Genomic DNA, 14,154 nt, shown 5'->3' with positions numbered 1-14,154 from the left:
GAGGGGCCCAAGTTTGGGTAACAGCCCAGGGCCCATCGTCTACTTAAGCCGCCACTGGTTGGGAGGTATGTAATAAAGGTTAATTAATAATTTATTTGCACCCTAAAATGGTTCTATTTAAAAATATGACTCGTTCGCAAAACAAAATTCACATACGAACATTGTATAGACAGAAATGTAAAAGTTTTGGCTCTTGAAAATGTGATCATGAAAAAAAAAAGATGCTTCGTCCTAAAAACACGAAATATATTACACTTTGCACGTGACTGACCGTACAGGGATTGAACCGACGACCTCGACAATCTCAGCTCCCAGCTCATACCCACTGCGCTACCCAGCCGTGACGTCACGTGCACATTGAACTACTTTCCCGCCCAGATGTCTCGGAAGTCCCGCCTCTCCCAACGACATTGCACCGCCCAAAAGTTTCAAGGCGACCCCTGGCTCCACAACACACAAACAGCGACACCAGCAGGTCAGCTGAAGTGAAGAACACCGGAACCCCCTCCTCCCACCCGCAGTCCTTGTGAGCGGAAGCGGAAGAGTCGGGTCTTTCCGCTGGTGCCGTCCTTCCAGAGATTGCATACCCCCCCCCCCCCTGTGTGACAGCAGCCACGGCCGTGTCTGTACGCGTCTCCTGTCCACTCCCCTGTACTCCCTGACTGGGGAAAGGGGGTCCAGCCGCCGGCGCTGCGCCTGTCTTGAACGTCCAGTGTCCCGGGAGAGGCGCCACAGGGTAAGTGTCTGCACAAACGGGCCTCTCACGCATGGGCTCGTCGCCTTCTGAGAAGTTGTTCGCGGCAGTTAACCCCTACCGTCCTGGCACTGCCTGCTGCGTATCACCTAGCAACGCTGCGGCCTGGAAACACGTTACTACCCATCGTGCCCTGCGCCTCTTCTCAACTGACTGTATGTGACACTACATAACCCTTCACCTGCAGATAAAGTAGTGATCGCGGGGGCAGGGATTTTTCTTGACGACCTGTGAGTTATCTGAATAACTCTAAAGTCAGCCTCTCTCCAGTCTAAAGTGGCTGATAACAGGGAGCAGTAGTTTGTATTCAACGGCAAATTCTGCAAGTTTATAAGTCTGCTTGCTGACGATGAATAGTATTTTTTTTTTTGCCTCTGGATGTAAACAAGAAGGTTACAATGCACTGACAGCAAGCATGTATTTTGATTTAAGTTGTGAGACATTGAAACGTAACAGGCTTTATGTATAAATACTGTTGTAGAGTTGTCCGTAGTAATCAAGGCGATAACTTTTCATTTTCAAAATTTCTCCTGAAAATAAAAGCATGAATCTGATTGGTTGCTAGGAGCTGCACTGACACTTTCTTAAAGGAATGTGCCTTCAGAAAATGACATGATTTCAATTTAGATTTTTCTTCTAAACATATTTTTAACTGTGACCATCCATATGTAAAAAATATCTTGATCTATTCCAGTTTTCACACTGCTGCTAAAGAGGTCACATTAGGCCGACACCTGTCTCTGCAGTTTGTGAACTTTGCTGTGTAGACTGGGACAGGGGGCGGTGATCAACAATACAACTTGTGAATCGGTGCTCCATTCAAACAGAGCTGTGATCGTTGGTATGGAAACGAACAATCGTCCCCATATATTTGCATAATGTTGGCAGCAAATCTCTGTTTACACAGGGAGAAGTGCTGCCAACTAGCCACCGTTTTTTGGCCGTATAAAAGATGCGATCAGCCAATGAACGAGCGTTTGCTCTCCTTTTTTACACCAGTCAATGATCGGGCAAAGCGGTCTCATGAATGCCCCTTCACCCGATCATTGGCCCGTGTAAAAGGGCGTTTGCGCTATACACACAGATAAGGCTCTGTACGCTTCTGCCCTGTCACTTTTTGGTCTCTGGTAGGGGCTGTTATTCCATCACCATTGGGGTATATTCACACGGGCGTGACAGATTTACACGCGTAAAAAAACGCACGTAAATCTGTCCGTGTGCGTTGCGTCTTGCATCCGTGTGCTTTGCGTTTGCCATGTGTTTTTCACGCTTTGCCAGATCCTCGCATCTTGTCGTTTTTCGGGTCCAGCGCCGCTCACCTGATCTTCATTCTGACCTGGTCTGGAATTGCTGCCCTCGTTCTGGCTCCCATAGGAATGCATTGAGAGCCTGAGTTCCGGTGTACTCAAAAGCACAGGGATTCTAGACCAGTCAGAATGAAGATCACGTGAGCGGCGCTGGTCCCGAAAAAGACAAGATGCGAGGATCGGTAAGTATTTCTGCACACATCACCCCGCTCAAACACCAATGTACGTATGGAAGGTGCAATAAAACATAAAAGTGGAGTGCTTCTTTAATGTTCTTTGTTTTTACATTTTTCCGTCGACCTAGCGTTATGAGGGCTTGTTTTTTGCGTAAAAAATTGAATTTTTCAATGGCACCATTTTTCTGTACTTATAATATATTGATTCGCTTACTTTTGGAAAGGAATTGAAAAGAACCGCTATTCCAACGTAGTTTTTTTGCGTTTTAACTTTACACTGTTGGCTTTGCAGCATCAATAACATGTTGCCTGTATTCTATGGGTCGGTATAATTACAACGATACTAAATATTTATTTTTTTATGTTTTACTACTTTTGCTCAATAATAAACACTTTTGAATTAAAATAATTTGTTTTTGCATCGCCGCAATACAAAAGCCATACGTTTTTCCGTCGATGTAGCCATATGTGGGCTTGTTTCTTGCAGACAAGATGTCGTTTTCATTGTTTTTTGGAGGGGGGAAAGGAAAAGGAAAGAAAAGCAATTCTGCCCGTGTTTGTTTTGCGTTTCTAGTACGCTGTTTACCGTACCTTTTTTAAATAAAATGTTAGCTCTATTGTTTGGGTTATTTCGATCGCGGTGATACCATATATTTATATTTATTTATTTTACACATTTACATAATAAAATTACTTCTAGAAAAAAATGTTTTAATGAACTTTTCTTAATTGTATTTAATTATTTTTTTTTTAGTCCCACTAGGGGACTTCTCTATGCAATTTTCTGACAGCTGATACTGGTATACTCGGGATACCCAAGAATTACTGCCTGTCCGTGTAAGGCTATGTTCACACCCAAACTCAAAAACGTCTGAAAATACGGAGCCGTTTTCAAGGGAAAACAGCTCCTGATTTTCAGACGTTCTTTAAGCCACTCACGATTTTCGTGGCGTTTTTTACGTCCCAAGAAGTGACCTGCACTTCTTTTTCGTGGCCGTTTTTCAAAACGGCCACGTAAAAAAACCGGCTCGTCAGAACAGAACGCTGTTTTTTCCATTGCAATCAATGGGCAGATGTTTGGAGGCGTTCTGTCTGCTTCCTATTTTTCGGACGTAAACGGCCAAAAATAGGCTGTGTGAACATACCCTTAAACTGACAGGCAGTCAATTAGGACGTGTCTCTAACACTGCCTAATGATAATACAGTAATGGCAGGCCTGGGGGCAACTTGTTGGCGGCCGTCGTTCGTTGTACACCGATAGTTGAGAGAGGGAGCCCCCTACCTCTGTCAAACCACTTACATGCCCTGGTCGCTATTGACCGCAGCATTTAAGGGTTTAATTGGCCAGGATCGGAGTTATGTCCGATCCCGGCTGTTGCGGCGGGAGCCCGACTGTCAGTCACAGCTGGGCTCCCGTGGTAATCGTGCAGGCATAGCTTCTGTGCCTGCGCAATCACCATTATGTACATGCGGGAAGGGGATCCTTTCTGTGACCGGCGTGTATGTGAAAATGCGTTAAGGGGTTAAAGTCTATGGTAAAATATGAGAGCGCTTACTTACACAGCGCTTTGATTTATGCCATTTTTGGGGTCAGTGGCGGTTTTTTCAAATTGCGATATCCACTGGTGTTTTTTCTGTGTGTACAAAATGGCAGTAAATAAAAAATCTCATTAAAAACATGTTACATTTAAAAAACCCTGTGTTAAGAAATCCTAAGGCTGGGTCCCACGTAGCGTAAATGTGGCATTTCCGCACCGGAATTCTGTATAGAATTTCTGCAGCGTTTACAGTAGCAGCAAAGTCAATGAGATTTTGAAAATATCATGTCCATGATGCAGCAAAAAACAATCATAAATTAATTTGAAATCTGAGCATGTCCGTTTTCGTTGCTTTTCTGTTGGGGCTTTCGCCATGGAATTGTAAAAATCACAGCAAAACCTTATACTTACCACCTGGGCGTTGTCATAGCCACACTATCTTCTGTTCTTCCAGGCTGGCCTCCTGGGATGATGTTTCATCCCATGTGGCTGCAGCGGTCACATGGGCTGCAGCATCATTTAGGAAGGACGGACTGCATGTCAACGGAGGGACGCGTCGCCACGACTACAGCTGGGGTAAGTATGAAAGTTTTTTTTTTTTCTTTCTAGCGCTGTTTTCCGCAGCGGAGATTCCGTCTGAAAAACTGCACCACAATGCGGTGCAGTTCTTTGGACATAATGTGCTGCGGGTTCTAGGTCGAATCCGAGCTGTGGGAACCCGGCCTAAGGATATATTCACACGCGTCAGGCTTGTTGTAGAAATTTCTGCGACTGAAAATCCGTTCCATAGTTGTGAATGGAGTGGTATCCGCAGCAAGCGCATGGATTCCTGCAAGACCCATTCAGATGAATTAATGTCTGCAACAAATCTGCTGCATGTGAAGATCCTCTGAGGTATGTTCACACTTACTTATTTTCAGGCATATTTTAGAGTGTAAAATTATGCTCCATAATACACTTGAAATATGCCTGCAAACAGTTTACTATTGATTTCAAAGGGAAATACCCCGTGCTGTACACATGAGGATTAAAAAACAAAAAACCTTGTAAAAAGAAGTGGTGTTACTTTTTGAGGTGTTTTTGGAGCGGATTTTCCATTCACGCTCAAATACGCCTGCAAACCAAAAAAACGCTTTGAAAATCATCTCCAAAAATGCCTGGGTTCAGAGGCCGTTTTCTCTTGAAATCAGCCTGGTATTTTTCAATACGTGTGAACTTACCCTAAGGCCGGTTTCCCATTGGTCGTAGACTTTGCGTAAAAATCATGCAGCATGTCCGACCTTGAACCCGGAGTACATTCCATCCGAAAAATCTCACCACATTGTGGTGCGGTTTTTCAAACAGAATTTCCGCTGCAGGGGAAAGCGCTCATACTTTCCTCCTCCGTCTTCTCTGCGCGTAGTCCGGCTGCCTACGGTGATTATGCAGGCCATGTGATGCTGCAGCCTGTGATTGGCTGCAGAGGTCACATGGGATGAAACATCATCCCAGGAGGATGGACTGCAGGAAGGAGGAGGGCGTTCTGGGTAAGGCTAGATTCACATGAGCGTTTCCGTTTTTCATGTGTTGCAGTTCCGTGTGCCATCAGTTGTTGGTGCACGGTTCTTTATTTTTTTTTTCTCTGCATTTCAAGGAATACTAAACGAAGTATCGGTATCGAAGTCCAAATTCTGGTATTGTGACATCCCTAATTCAGACACGCAATGTTTTTCGCACAGCGTGTTTCTGTTGCGTGAAACTCACTGCATGTCCTATTCGTGTGCGTTTTTTTGCGGATCACGCACCTATTAAAGTGAAAAAAAATGGGGAAAAATCAGGGACAAGCAACCGTCTGCTGTCCGTGATTTTTCCCCATTTTTTTCACTTTAATAGGTGCGTGATCCGCAAAAAACCGCACACGAATAGGACATGCAGTGAGTTTCACGCAACAGAAACACGCTGTGCGAAAAACATTGCGTGTCTGAATTAGGGATGTCACAATACCAGAATTTGGACTTCGATACCGATACTTCGTTTAGTATTGCGATTTTGATACCAAAACGATACTTTTGTCAACAATAATAAAAAAAAAAGTTCTTCTGTTTTCTGATGTGAGGCACGAGGTATTATGAATTTTGAACCTCCGTGTGTCTCACATTAATAGTAATTAACCCCATAATGTTCCTCAGTCATAATGGACAACATTGGGTTAATGTGTGAGGTACATGATGGGGTTAATTACTATTAATGTGAGACACATGGAGGTTCAAAATTCATCACGCCTCACAATAAGTGCTGATTCAGACGAACGTTGCGTTTTTGCGCGTGCTAAAAACGCTGCGTTTTGCGCGCGCAAAAACCACTTGACAGCTGCGTGTGTCATCCGTGTATGATGCGCGGCTGCGTGATTTTCGCGCAGCCACCATCATAGAGATGAGTCTAGTCGACGTCAGTCACTGTCCAGGGTGCTGAAAGAGTTAACTGATCGGCAGTAACTCTTTCAGCACCCTCGACAGTGAATGCCGATCACAATATCGAGAAACCTGTTAAAAGAAAAAGTTTGTACTTACCGAGAACTTCCCTCCCGGCCGTTGCCTTGGTGACGCGTCCTTGGTGACGCGCCTCTCGACATCGGGCCCCACCTCCCTGGATGACGCGGCAGTCCATGTGACCGCTGCAGCCTGTGCTTGGCCTGTGATTGGCTGGAGCTGTCACTTGGACTGAATTGTCATCCCGGGAGGTCAGACTGGAGGAAGAAGTCGGGAGTTATCGGTAAGTCAGAACTTCTTCTTTTTTTTTTTTTTTTACAGGTTCATGTATATTGGGATCGGAAGTCACTGTCCAGGGTGCTGAAACAGTTTAACTCTTTCAGCACCCTGGACAGTGACTATCTCCTGACGTCGCGTACCGGAAATTTTTTTGCCGGGTTCGGCCAAAACGAGTTCGGCCGAACCCGGTGAAGTTCGGTTCGGTTGTCCAGGTTCGCTCATCTCAAAGACACTCTGTTTGGAAACAGAAAAGCACGTGGTGCTTTTCTGTTTACATTCATCCTTTTTGACAGCTGGTGCGCTGTTTCAGTCGGTTCGCACGGAAGTGCTTCCGTGCGACCTGCGTGGTTTTCACGCACCCATTGACTTCAATGGGTGCGAAATACGCGGAGATATTGAGCATGTCGCGCTTTTTGCGCAGCGGACAAACGCTGCGCAAAAAGCACGGACTGTCTGTACTGCCCCATAGACTTGTATTGGTCTGTGCATGGCGCGTGAAAACCACGCGGCCCGCACGGACCCAATACACGTTCGTGTGAATCCCCCCTAAGTGAAATAAAGCAGTTTTTATTTAATTTTATAAAAGCGTAAACATGAATGACGCTATAAGTACCATTACGGTCGTGACGATACCGAATATGTGCATATTTTATGTATCGAGACTTATTTTAATGTGTGTGTTTTTAGTTTTTTTTTTTAAATTTAACATTACTTTATTTTTTTTACTTATTTTTAAACTGTAATGTACTGGCATAGATCTATATGCCAGTACATTAGCCTGTGTACAGATAGTATACAGGCAGTTGTAAGGGCATACCGAAGAATGCCTTCACAGGAAATATGGTCGGAGAGCCATGGGGTCCTTCAATGGACCCTGGGCTGTATCCCCATATATGGTGTAGCCCTCGATCCCCTGTGATGCGATCCAAAGGGCATCCCCCCTTCTCATTTTCTCCTGAATGCTGCAGTCCGCTTTCATCGCAGCATTCTGGGGGGATAACGGCGGAGATGAGAGGTTTCTGTTTTACAGCCATTGCCCCGCTCCTGACAGTAAGTGCGCGCACGGTCAGCATGAGTTGGTGCAGCCGACGCTTCACTAATGAGCGGCGGTTCAGGCACTGAAGTCAGAACATGGGGGGTGTTTTGCAGTGCGCCCGCCATGTTCTGTCTTCAGTGCAGGCAATAATTAGTACAGCGCCGGCCGCATCGCATCATCCTGACGGCGCGCACTTTTTGTCAGTACTCAGGAGCTGGGCAATGACTGTATCACACAGCTGCAGCCCCGCTCTCCTATATTCATGTATTACCATACTAAGCCGTGCTGCCGCACAACTTCGTACCGAAATACATGAAATAACGGTATAGAACCGTTTGGGGATGCAAAGTATCGAAACAGTATCGAAGTTTCGATACATCGTGCATCCCTAGTCTGAATGGCCCCATTGAATTGCGTAGCTTCGTGTGACGGGCGTTGTTTTAACGTCTGTCACATGGACGTATTCAACGTTCTTGTGAATAAGGCCAAAGTATGATTTTTTTTTCATTTCCGTAGTTGCGATTTTTGCAGTGTAATCGCTGTGATTAATGCCGCAACACTTGGCTTTTTGTTGCGGGTTTTGCATCCCCGTTGAATTCAATGGGTAAAACCCACAACAGAAAATCAACAAAAACGCAGAATAAATTGACATGCTTCAAAATCAAATTCCGCACCGCAGGTCAATTTATTTAAGTTTACGCTGCGTTATTTTCCCGCGGTGTGGTCATGACATTTTTTAAATCTCATCCACTTTGCTGCTACTGTAAATGCTGCAGAAATTCCGCAAACAATTCTGTTGCGGAAATTCTGCATCGTTGACACTACGTGGTAACCCTGCCTAAGGATGCGTTCTGAAGGTGCAGTTGTCGGCTGTGCAGGAAGAACCATTTGCGGTTGTCGTGGTTTTAATGATCTTCTGTGCTACCTGCGGATCCGTGGCAGTTTGCTTTACAACCGTACGCGGTAAGGATATCCCGTCACGCCAAGCGCCTTCCCATAATCACCCACAGTGGCATAAAGTGTAAAGCCTTGAGAACTGAAGACTGACTAAAACGCCACTGCCTACAGCATTTATTTAGCAGTGATCAATGGATCTAGACATTTAGGGTATGTTCACTCGGCCTATTTTCAGACGTAATTCGGGCGTTTTACGTCTTGAATTACGCCTGAAAAGACGGCTCCATTACGTCTGCAAACATCTGCCCGTTGCTTGCAATGGGTTTTACGATGTTGTGTTCAGACTAGGTGTAATTTTATGCGTCGCTGTAAAAGACGCCCGCGTCAAAGAAGTGCATGTCACTTCTTGGGACGTTTTTGGAGCCGTTTTTCATTGACTCCATTGAAAAACGGCTCCAATAACGTCCCTAAAAGACGCCGCGAAAAACGCGATCACTTGCAAAAAGTCTGAAAATCAGGAGCTGTTTTCGCCTGAAAACAGCTCCGTATTTTCAGACATTTTTGGTCACTGCGTGTGAACATACCCTTAGAAATCACACAGGCAGATACGCTGCGTAAAATCACACAGCATATCCGCCCTTTCCGCCACAGTGAATCCCTGTTGAAAAACCGCATCAAACTGGTGCAGTTTTCCGCCCGGAATGTACGCTACGGAAAACTGCAGCACTTAGCTGGCCTGCTAGCAGTCCGGCCTCCTGGGATGACATTTCATCCCAGGAGACCGCTGCAGCCTGTAATTGGGCCGGCCAGGAGGAAGAAACAGACTCCCTGGGTAAGTATAAGTGTATGTTCACACGCACTGTTTTCAGACGTAATTCGGGAGTTTTACGCCTGAAAAAATGCCCCATATACGCCTACAAACATCTGCCCATTGCTTTAAATGGGTTTTATGGTGCTCTGTTCCCACGAGTCGATGTCAAAATACGGCGTGTAAAAAGACGCCCGCGAAAAAAGTGCATGTCACTTCTTGGGACGTTTTTGGAGGCGTTTTTCATTGACTCCAATAACGGCCGTAAAATACGCAGCGAAAAACGCGAGTTGATACAAAAACGTCTGATAATCGGGAGCTTTTTACGCCTGAAAACAGCTCCTTGTTTTCAGAAGTTTTTGGTCACTGCGTGTGAACATACCCTAAGGCCTCATTCACACGGCAGGGTTTCCCGGCCGGGTGCCGGCCGTTCATAAATCGGCCGGCACCCGGCTGCATTAGGAATAATGGACCCCTAATGGGGCTATTCACACGACCGATTTTTTGACGGCCGGGAAAACCGCCCGTCAAAAAATAGGACATGCTCTATTTTCGCCCGGGTACCCGGCCGCCCGGCTCCCATAGAAGTCTATGGGGCCGGGTAATACCCGGCCATCACCGGGATGTGTCCCGAGTGACGGCCGGGTTTTCCGGCTCTTGCGCTCTATCTCCTCCTCCTCACAGCGCAGAGTGCATGTGAGGAGGAGGAGTTGATGCCATTCTGACGAATGGCATCGGCATCGCTGTACACGGTGTGGCAGGGCCGGGGTGTACAGCAGGTGGAAGGGAGCGCTGCGCTGGCTCCCTTCTCCTGCTTGTTAAAAGCACCCTGGCGCGGCGACACCTTTAATGGCGCCGCTAGCAGCTGCAGCAGCTGCTTCTGCTGCTACTACTGTAGCGACGCCACTATAGCACAGTAGGGTGGTATCTCCCCGCTCTGCTATGTGCTAGCCGCACTTTAGCTCCTTGAAGGAGCGGAATCCCCGTGTGTTCGGGGATTCCGCTCCTGGACAGAGCGCTTGATGTCTCTGTCCATATCTGGGCAGTGACATCAGGGGAAACTCCTGAAGCGGAATCCCCGAACAAATGGGGATTCCCCTTCAGGAGTTGCCGATGATGTCACTGTCCGGATCTGCCCGGCACGGATGCATAACTTTATGCAAACCGGCCGGGCAGAATGGCCGATTTTACCGGCCGGCACTCGGGCTCGGACGCGACCCGGTCGTGTGAATCCCGCCTAAGATTTTTCTATTTTGTTTATTCTGTGTTGCGTTTGTTATTTGTTGCAGGTTTTACCTCCCTATTGAATTCAATGGGGAAAACCCGCAACAAATAAGCAGCGTTTGCGCAAATACAATTGACATGCTGCGGAATAAAATTCCGTACCACAGGTCAATTTCTGAGCTTTTTTTCCGCTCAGTATTTACGCAGCGCGTGGATGAGATTTGTTTTATCTCATCCACTTTGCTGCTACTGTATTTGCTGTGGATTTTCTGCAACAAATTCCGTTGTGGAAAAACCGCAGTATTCACGCAACAGGTGATCTGACCCATAGACCGCTACATGTGCGTTACTGGCCAAATCAAAGTGGTCTGGTCACCAAACTTCCAAATACTTTGTCAACCGCTTTGATTTTGTTTGTTTTTCTGGTAGGCAAATAGAATTTCGATAGACATCCGGAAAACAAAACGATACTAGGACTCCATGCGTTTCAAGCTTCTTTAATGGTGAAGTCATAGAGAAAAAAACGCCATACAAAAAAAAGTAACTGAAAACGCATCAAAGCATTGTGTGAGAAATAGGCCTTCGAATGGGGGCTCACCAGGGTGGTTCCCTTTTGGATTTTACAGATGTGGGACAAGGGCCTCCTCGTAGGTTTGTGTCGGTCACCACCTTTTTCTAGTGAAATGGTAATTAACGGACTTGTAACGCTATCGGACTGCTAATATGCACTAGCGAGGAACCGCGTTGTCCTATATGAAGAAGTTATGGCTGAGACGCAAGTGCAATAAGTAACACTGGCTACTATTACTACTATGGGTGCACTGAGGCACCTAAAAGAAAGGCATGCAAAAAAATGTCAGCAGTGTCCTTTATATAGCACATGTATTACATAAACACGTCGGAATTTCGTATGTTTTCATTGACTTTTTTTTTTCTTCCCTTCCTCTAATGTTTTGGCCCCGCTTAGAATAACTAATTGGTGACGAGAGGTAAACAAGTGATCTGGAAACAACGGTGCGCTCACATGGCTTATTCTGTATCTCTCATGGACTACAGTGGAGAGTCACTCCGGCCACCGTCGTGTGTGGCCACCTCTCCACTGCAGACGGGGAAACAATGTTATGTGCAGCCATATCCGAGGAACACATAGGGGCAGATTTACCATTCAAAATGCTCCAGAATTTTGGCGTACATGCTGAGCGCCACATTCAGTAACGGTTTTAAACACATTTTATTTGATAACTTTTTTTTTATTGCCCCAGTATGTGGTAGTTTGATCTCCGCTGCTATAGATGGTTGTAAAAGATGCTGGCAAGTAAGCGTCAGGTATTCTGCTAATATTCGTACCTCCAAACCAGGTGGACTCTATAAAGGGGTGGCTGATGATACGAAAATACTTCTCCTCTGGTTCTGCCTGGTCACTGATGTACCTGCATGGGACTTGGTCCTCCGGAAGACACGCAATTGTAGAAGCGTTTATTGTTAGAGGTCCAAAGGTATGTTTTCCTATATAGTTTATGGCAGCTCTGTGGTTTTCCAGCTGTTGGGAAACTACAAACCCCAGTGTGCCCTGACAATCCTGCGTCTGTTTGTACGTGCTGGGAGATGTAGTGTCTAATCACCTGGATGCCATTCTATAGCGTGCTCAGGTAAGGAACAATTTAAAACCATTAATTCCGCGTAGGGAACAATTTAGAATTAGAGGTTGTTACAGTACAGGGGCAGTTTAGTATAATTTATTGGTTAGGCTAACTGTCGTGTTTACTACGGAAGCCACAACGCAGTGCCGAATCAGTCGTACGATGGATACCAGCGGTAACTGACAGACCCCACTGCCTTACGTTTGGGGTTTGTCGGTTTCCACTGAGGCCTGTCGTTTTGATGGGGAAAAATAACGCCTGTGGTTCTATTTTTTCCTGTCAAGTTTAACACTCTACAACGAAGGTTCGGAGCAAATGGAAACCTCGAGGTATAGAACACAAGGTTCGAATTTTGGGCAGGAGAATAAATATGTACGAGCAGCGTGTGCAGGCAGAGCTCTGTCTCCAAATGTTTACAGTCCAGTCACTTCGGTTTACGCCAGAGTTTGCATTTGTTGCCCGGTTCCCTAATGTTTCACAATGAGTCCTCTTTATCAGTTATACAATAGCAGAATCCCTCTCCACAAATGCCTAGAGCCGCCTGTAGAAAGTAGCGTGGCCGACTGACCAAAATAAAAATTCCTTAGGCCCCATGCACACGACCGTAAAAAATCTCTTTAATTGCGGACCGTAATATGGTCCGCAATTACGGACCCGCCCGGTTCTATTGGCCGCGGACACCTTTCCAAATCGCTACGTACAGGTTTCCTTGCCATGTAACTGTGCTGGGAATTACGGAGCATGTCCTTTTCGTTTTTACGGGATGTGCTCCCATACTTTGTATGGGAGAACGGCCCGAAAATGCAGGCTGTGATTATGGGCACGGCCGTGTGCATGAGGCCTTACAGCCATTATATTGTTGTTAATACCACCATCCTGATACTGAATAATACCTCCACACATTGCCACTACCTAGCGACTGAATGGTACCCGCATGCTGTAAGGACCTATTCGGGTGAGTGATGTTCACTTCCGTGTGATTTCAGCGTGTACAACTGGCTGCACATGGACTAAACACTGACTGAAGTTAATGGGCTCATCCACGTTTTCCACACAGACCGTCGGTTTGTGCAGAGAACATCCCAGCATGCACTAGTTTTGTCCTAGTCTCGCGTTACACTATCCCATTCGTGTCAAAATTCGGTCCCCGCACTGACGCTCTCTGAGTTTGGTCCGTTTTTCACTAATAGATTGCTAGGAGAGGCTGAAAAAAAGCAGTATTTTTGTTTTCCTTGATGTGAAAAACTGATCACTTGTTCTCTACGGACGTTAAAAACGGACACACGGAACGCACTCTGACATTATACTGATTGACCTCTGATGTCAAATCGTCAGGTGTTTTTTCCTGAAGAAACACTAATGTGTTTTGCAACACTCGACTGACTGAATAAAAACCACTATACAAAGACCAATATTACCAGCATAGTGACCATATAGTGGTAGATACAGGCGCTCTGAGGACCAAACGGTACAATTACATCCAGCATCACAAGTGACGTCTTCTCTGGCTGGAGTCGTTCAAGTTCCCTCTTCTTCTTCGTCTGGCCGAGGCCTCCATGATGACTACTCCTGGCCACAACTTGTCTCTGCAGAATTTGACACACAGACATCTTTTGGCTCCTCGCTTTTCCTGTGCCTTCCCCACCTCTGCACAAATGCCTCATCCGTAGTGTCCCAGACTGTAATAATGCCACCCTTGGTGCCCCACACAGTAAAAGTGCCCCGTATAGCCCCACGCAGTAAGTGTCGGTTTTAGTTCCCCACACAGTAATAGGGTCTCCTTTAGGCCTCACTCCGTTATAGTGCTCCTCTTTGTGCCCCAGAGAGTAATAGTTCCCCTAAGGCCTCATGCACACAACAGTATTTTTTCCCACCCGTAAATACTGGCGTAAATACGGGTCCGGTGTCACACGTATTCGACCCGTTTTGCACCAGTATTTACGAACCCGTGCCTGTAAATATGGGTCCGGTGTCACCCGTATTCCACCCGTATTTACGGGCACGTTTTTGGCGGAAAAAAAGCACTG

General features: G+C 46.1%; 1 protein-coding gene across 3 annotated transcripts in view; it reads left to right on the top strand.

Annotated features, from left to right (window-relative positions):
• Positions 1 to 394: 394 nt before the first annotated feature.
• PPP6R1 (protein phosphatase 6 regulatory subunit 1) overlaps positions 395 to 14,154 on the top strand; it is a 69,933-nt gene continuing 56,173 nt past the window's right edge. Inside the window, exons 1-2 of one of the 3 annotated variants that reach the window (XM_075839922.1) lie at positions 395 to 736; positions 11,846 to 11,983. In XM_075839922.1, the coding sequence (XP_075696037.1) occupies positions 11,870 to 11,983 (114 nt within the window). In that variant the 5' untranslated portion in view covers positions 395 to 736; positions 11,846 to 11,869. The remainder of the gene's footprint in view (positions 737 to 11,845; positions 11,984 to 14,154) is intronic. The other 2 variants (XM_075839923.1, XM_075839924.1) reach the window with 2 other exon arrangements.

The sequence above is a fragment of the Rhinoderma darwinii genome, chromosome 10, assembly GCF_050947455.1.
Source record: "Rhinoderma darwinii isolate aRhiDar2 chromosome 10, aRhiDar2.hap1, whole genome shotgun sequence".
Taxonomy (NCBI): Eukaryota; Metazoa; Chordata; class Amphibia; order Anura; family Rhinodermatidae; genus Rhinoderma; species Rhinoderma darwinii.
This window is presented reverse-complemented; position numbering and strand designations above follow the sequence as displayed.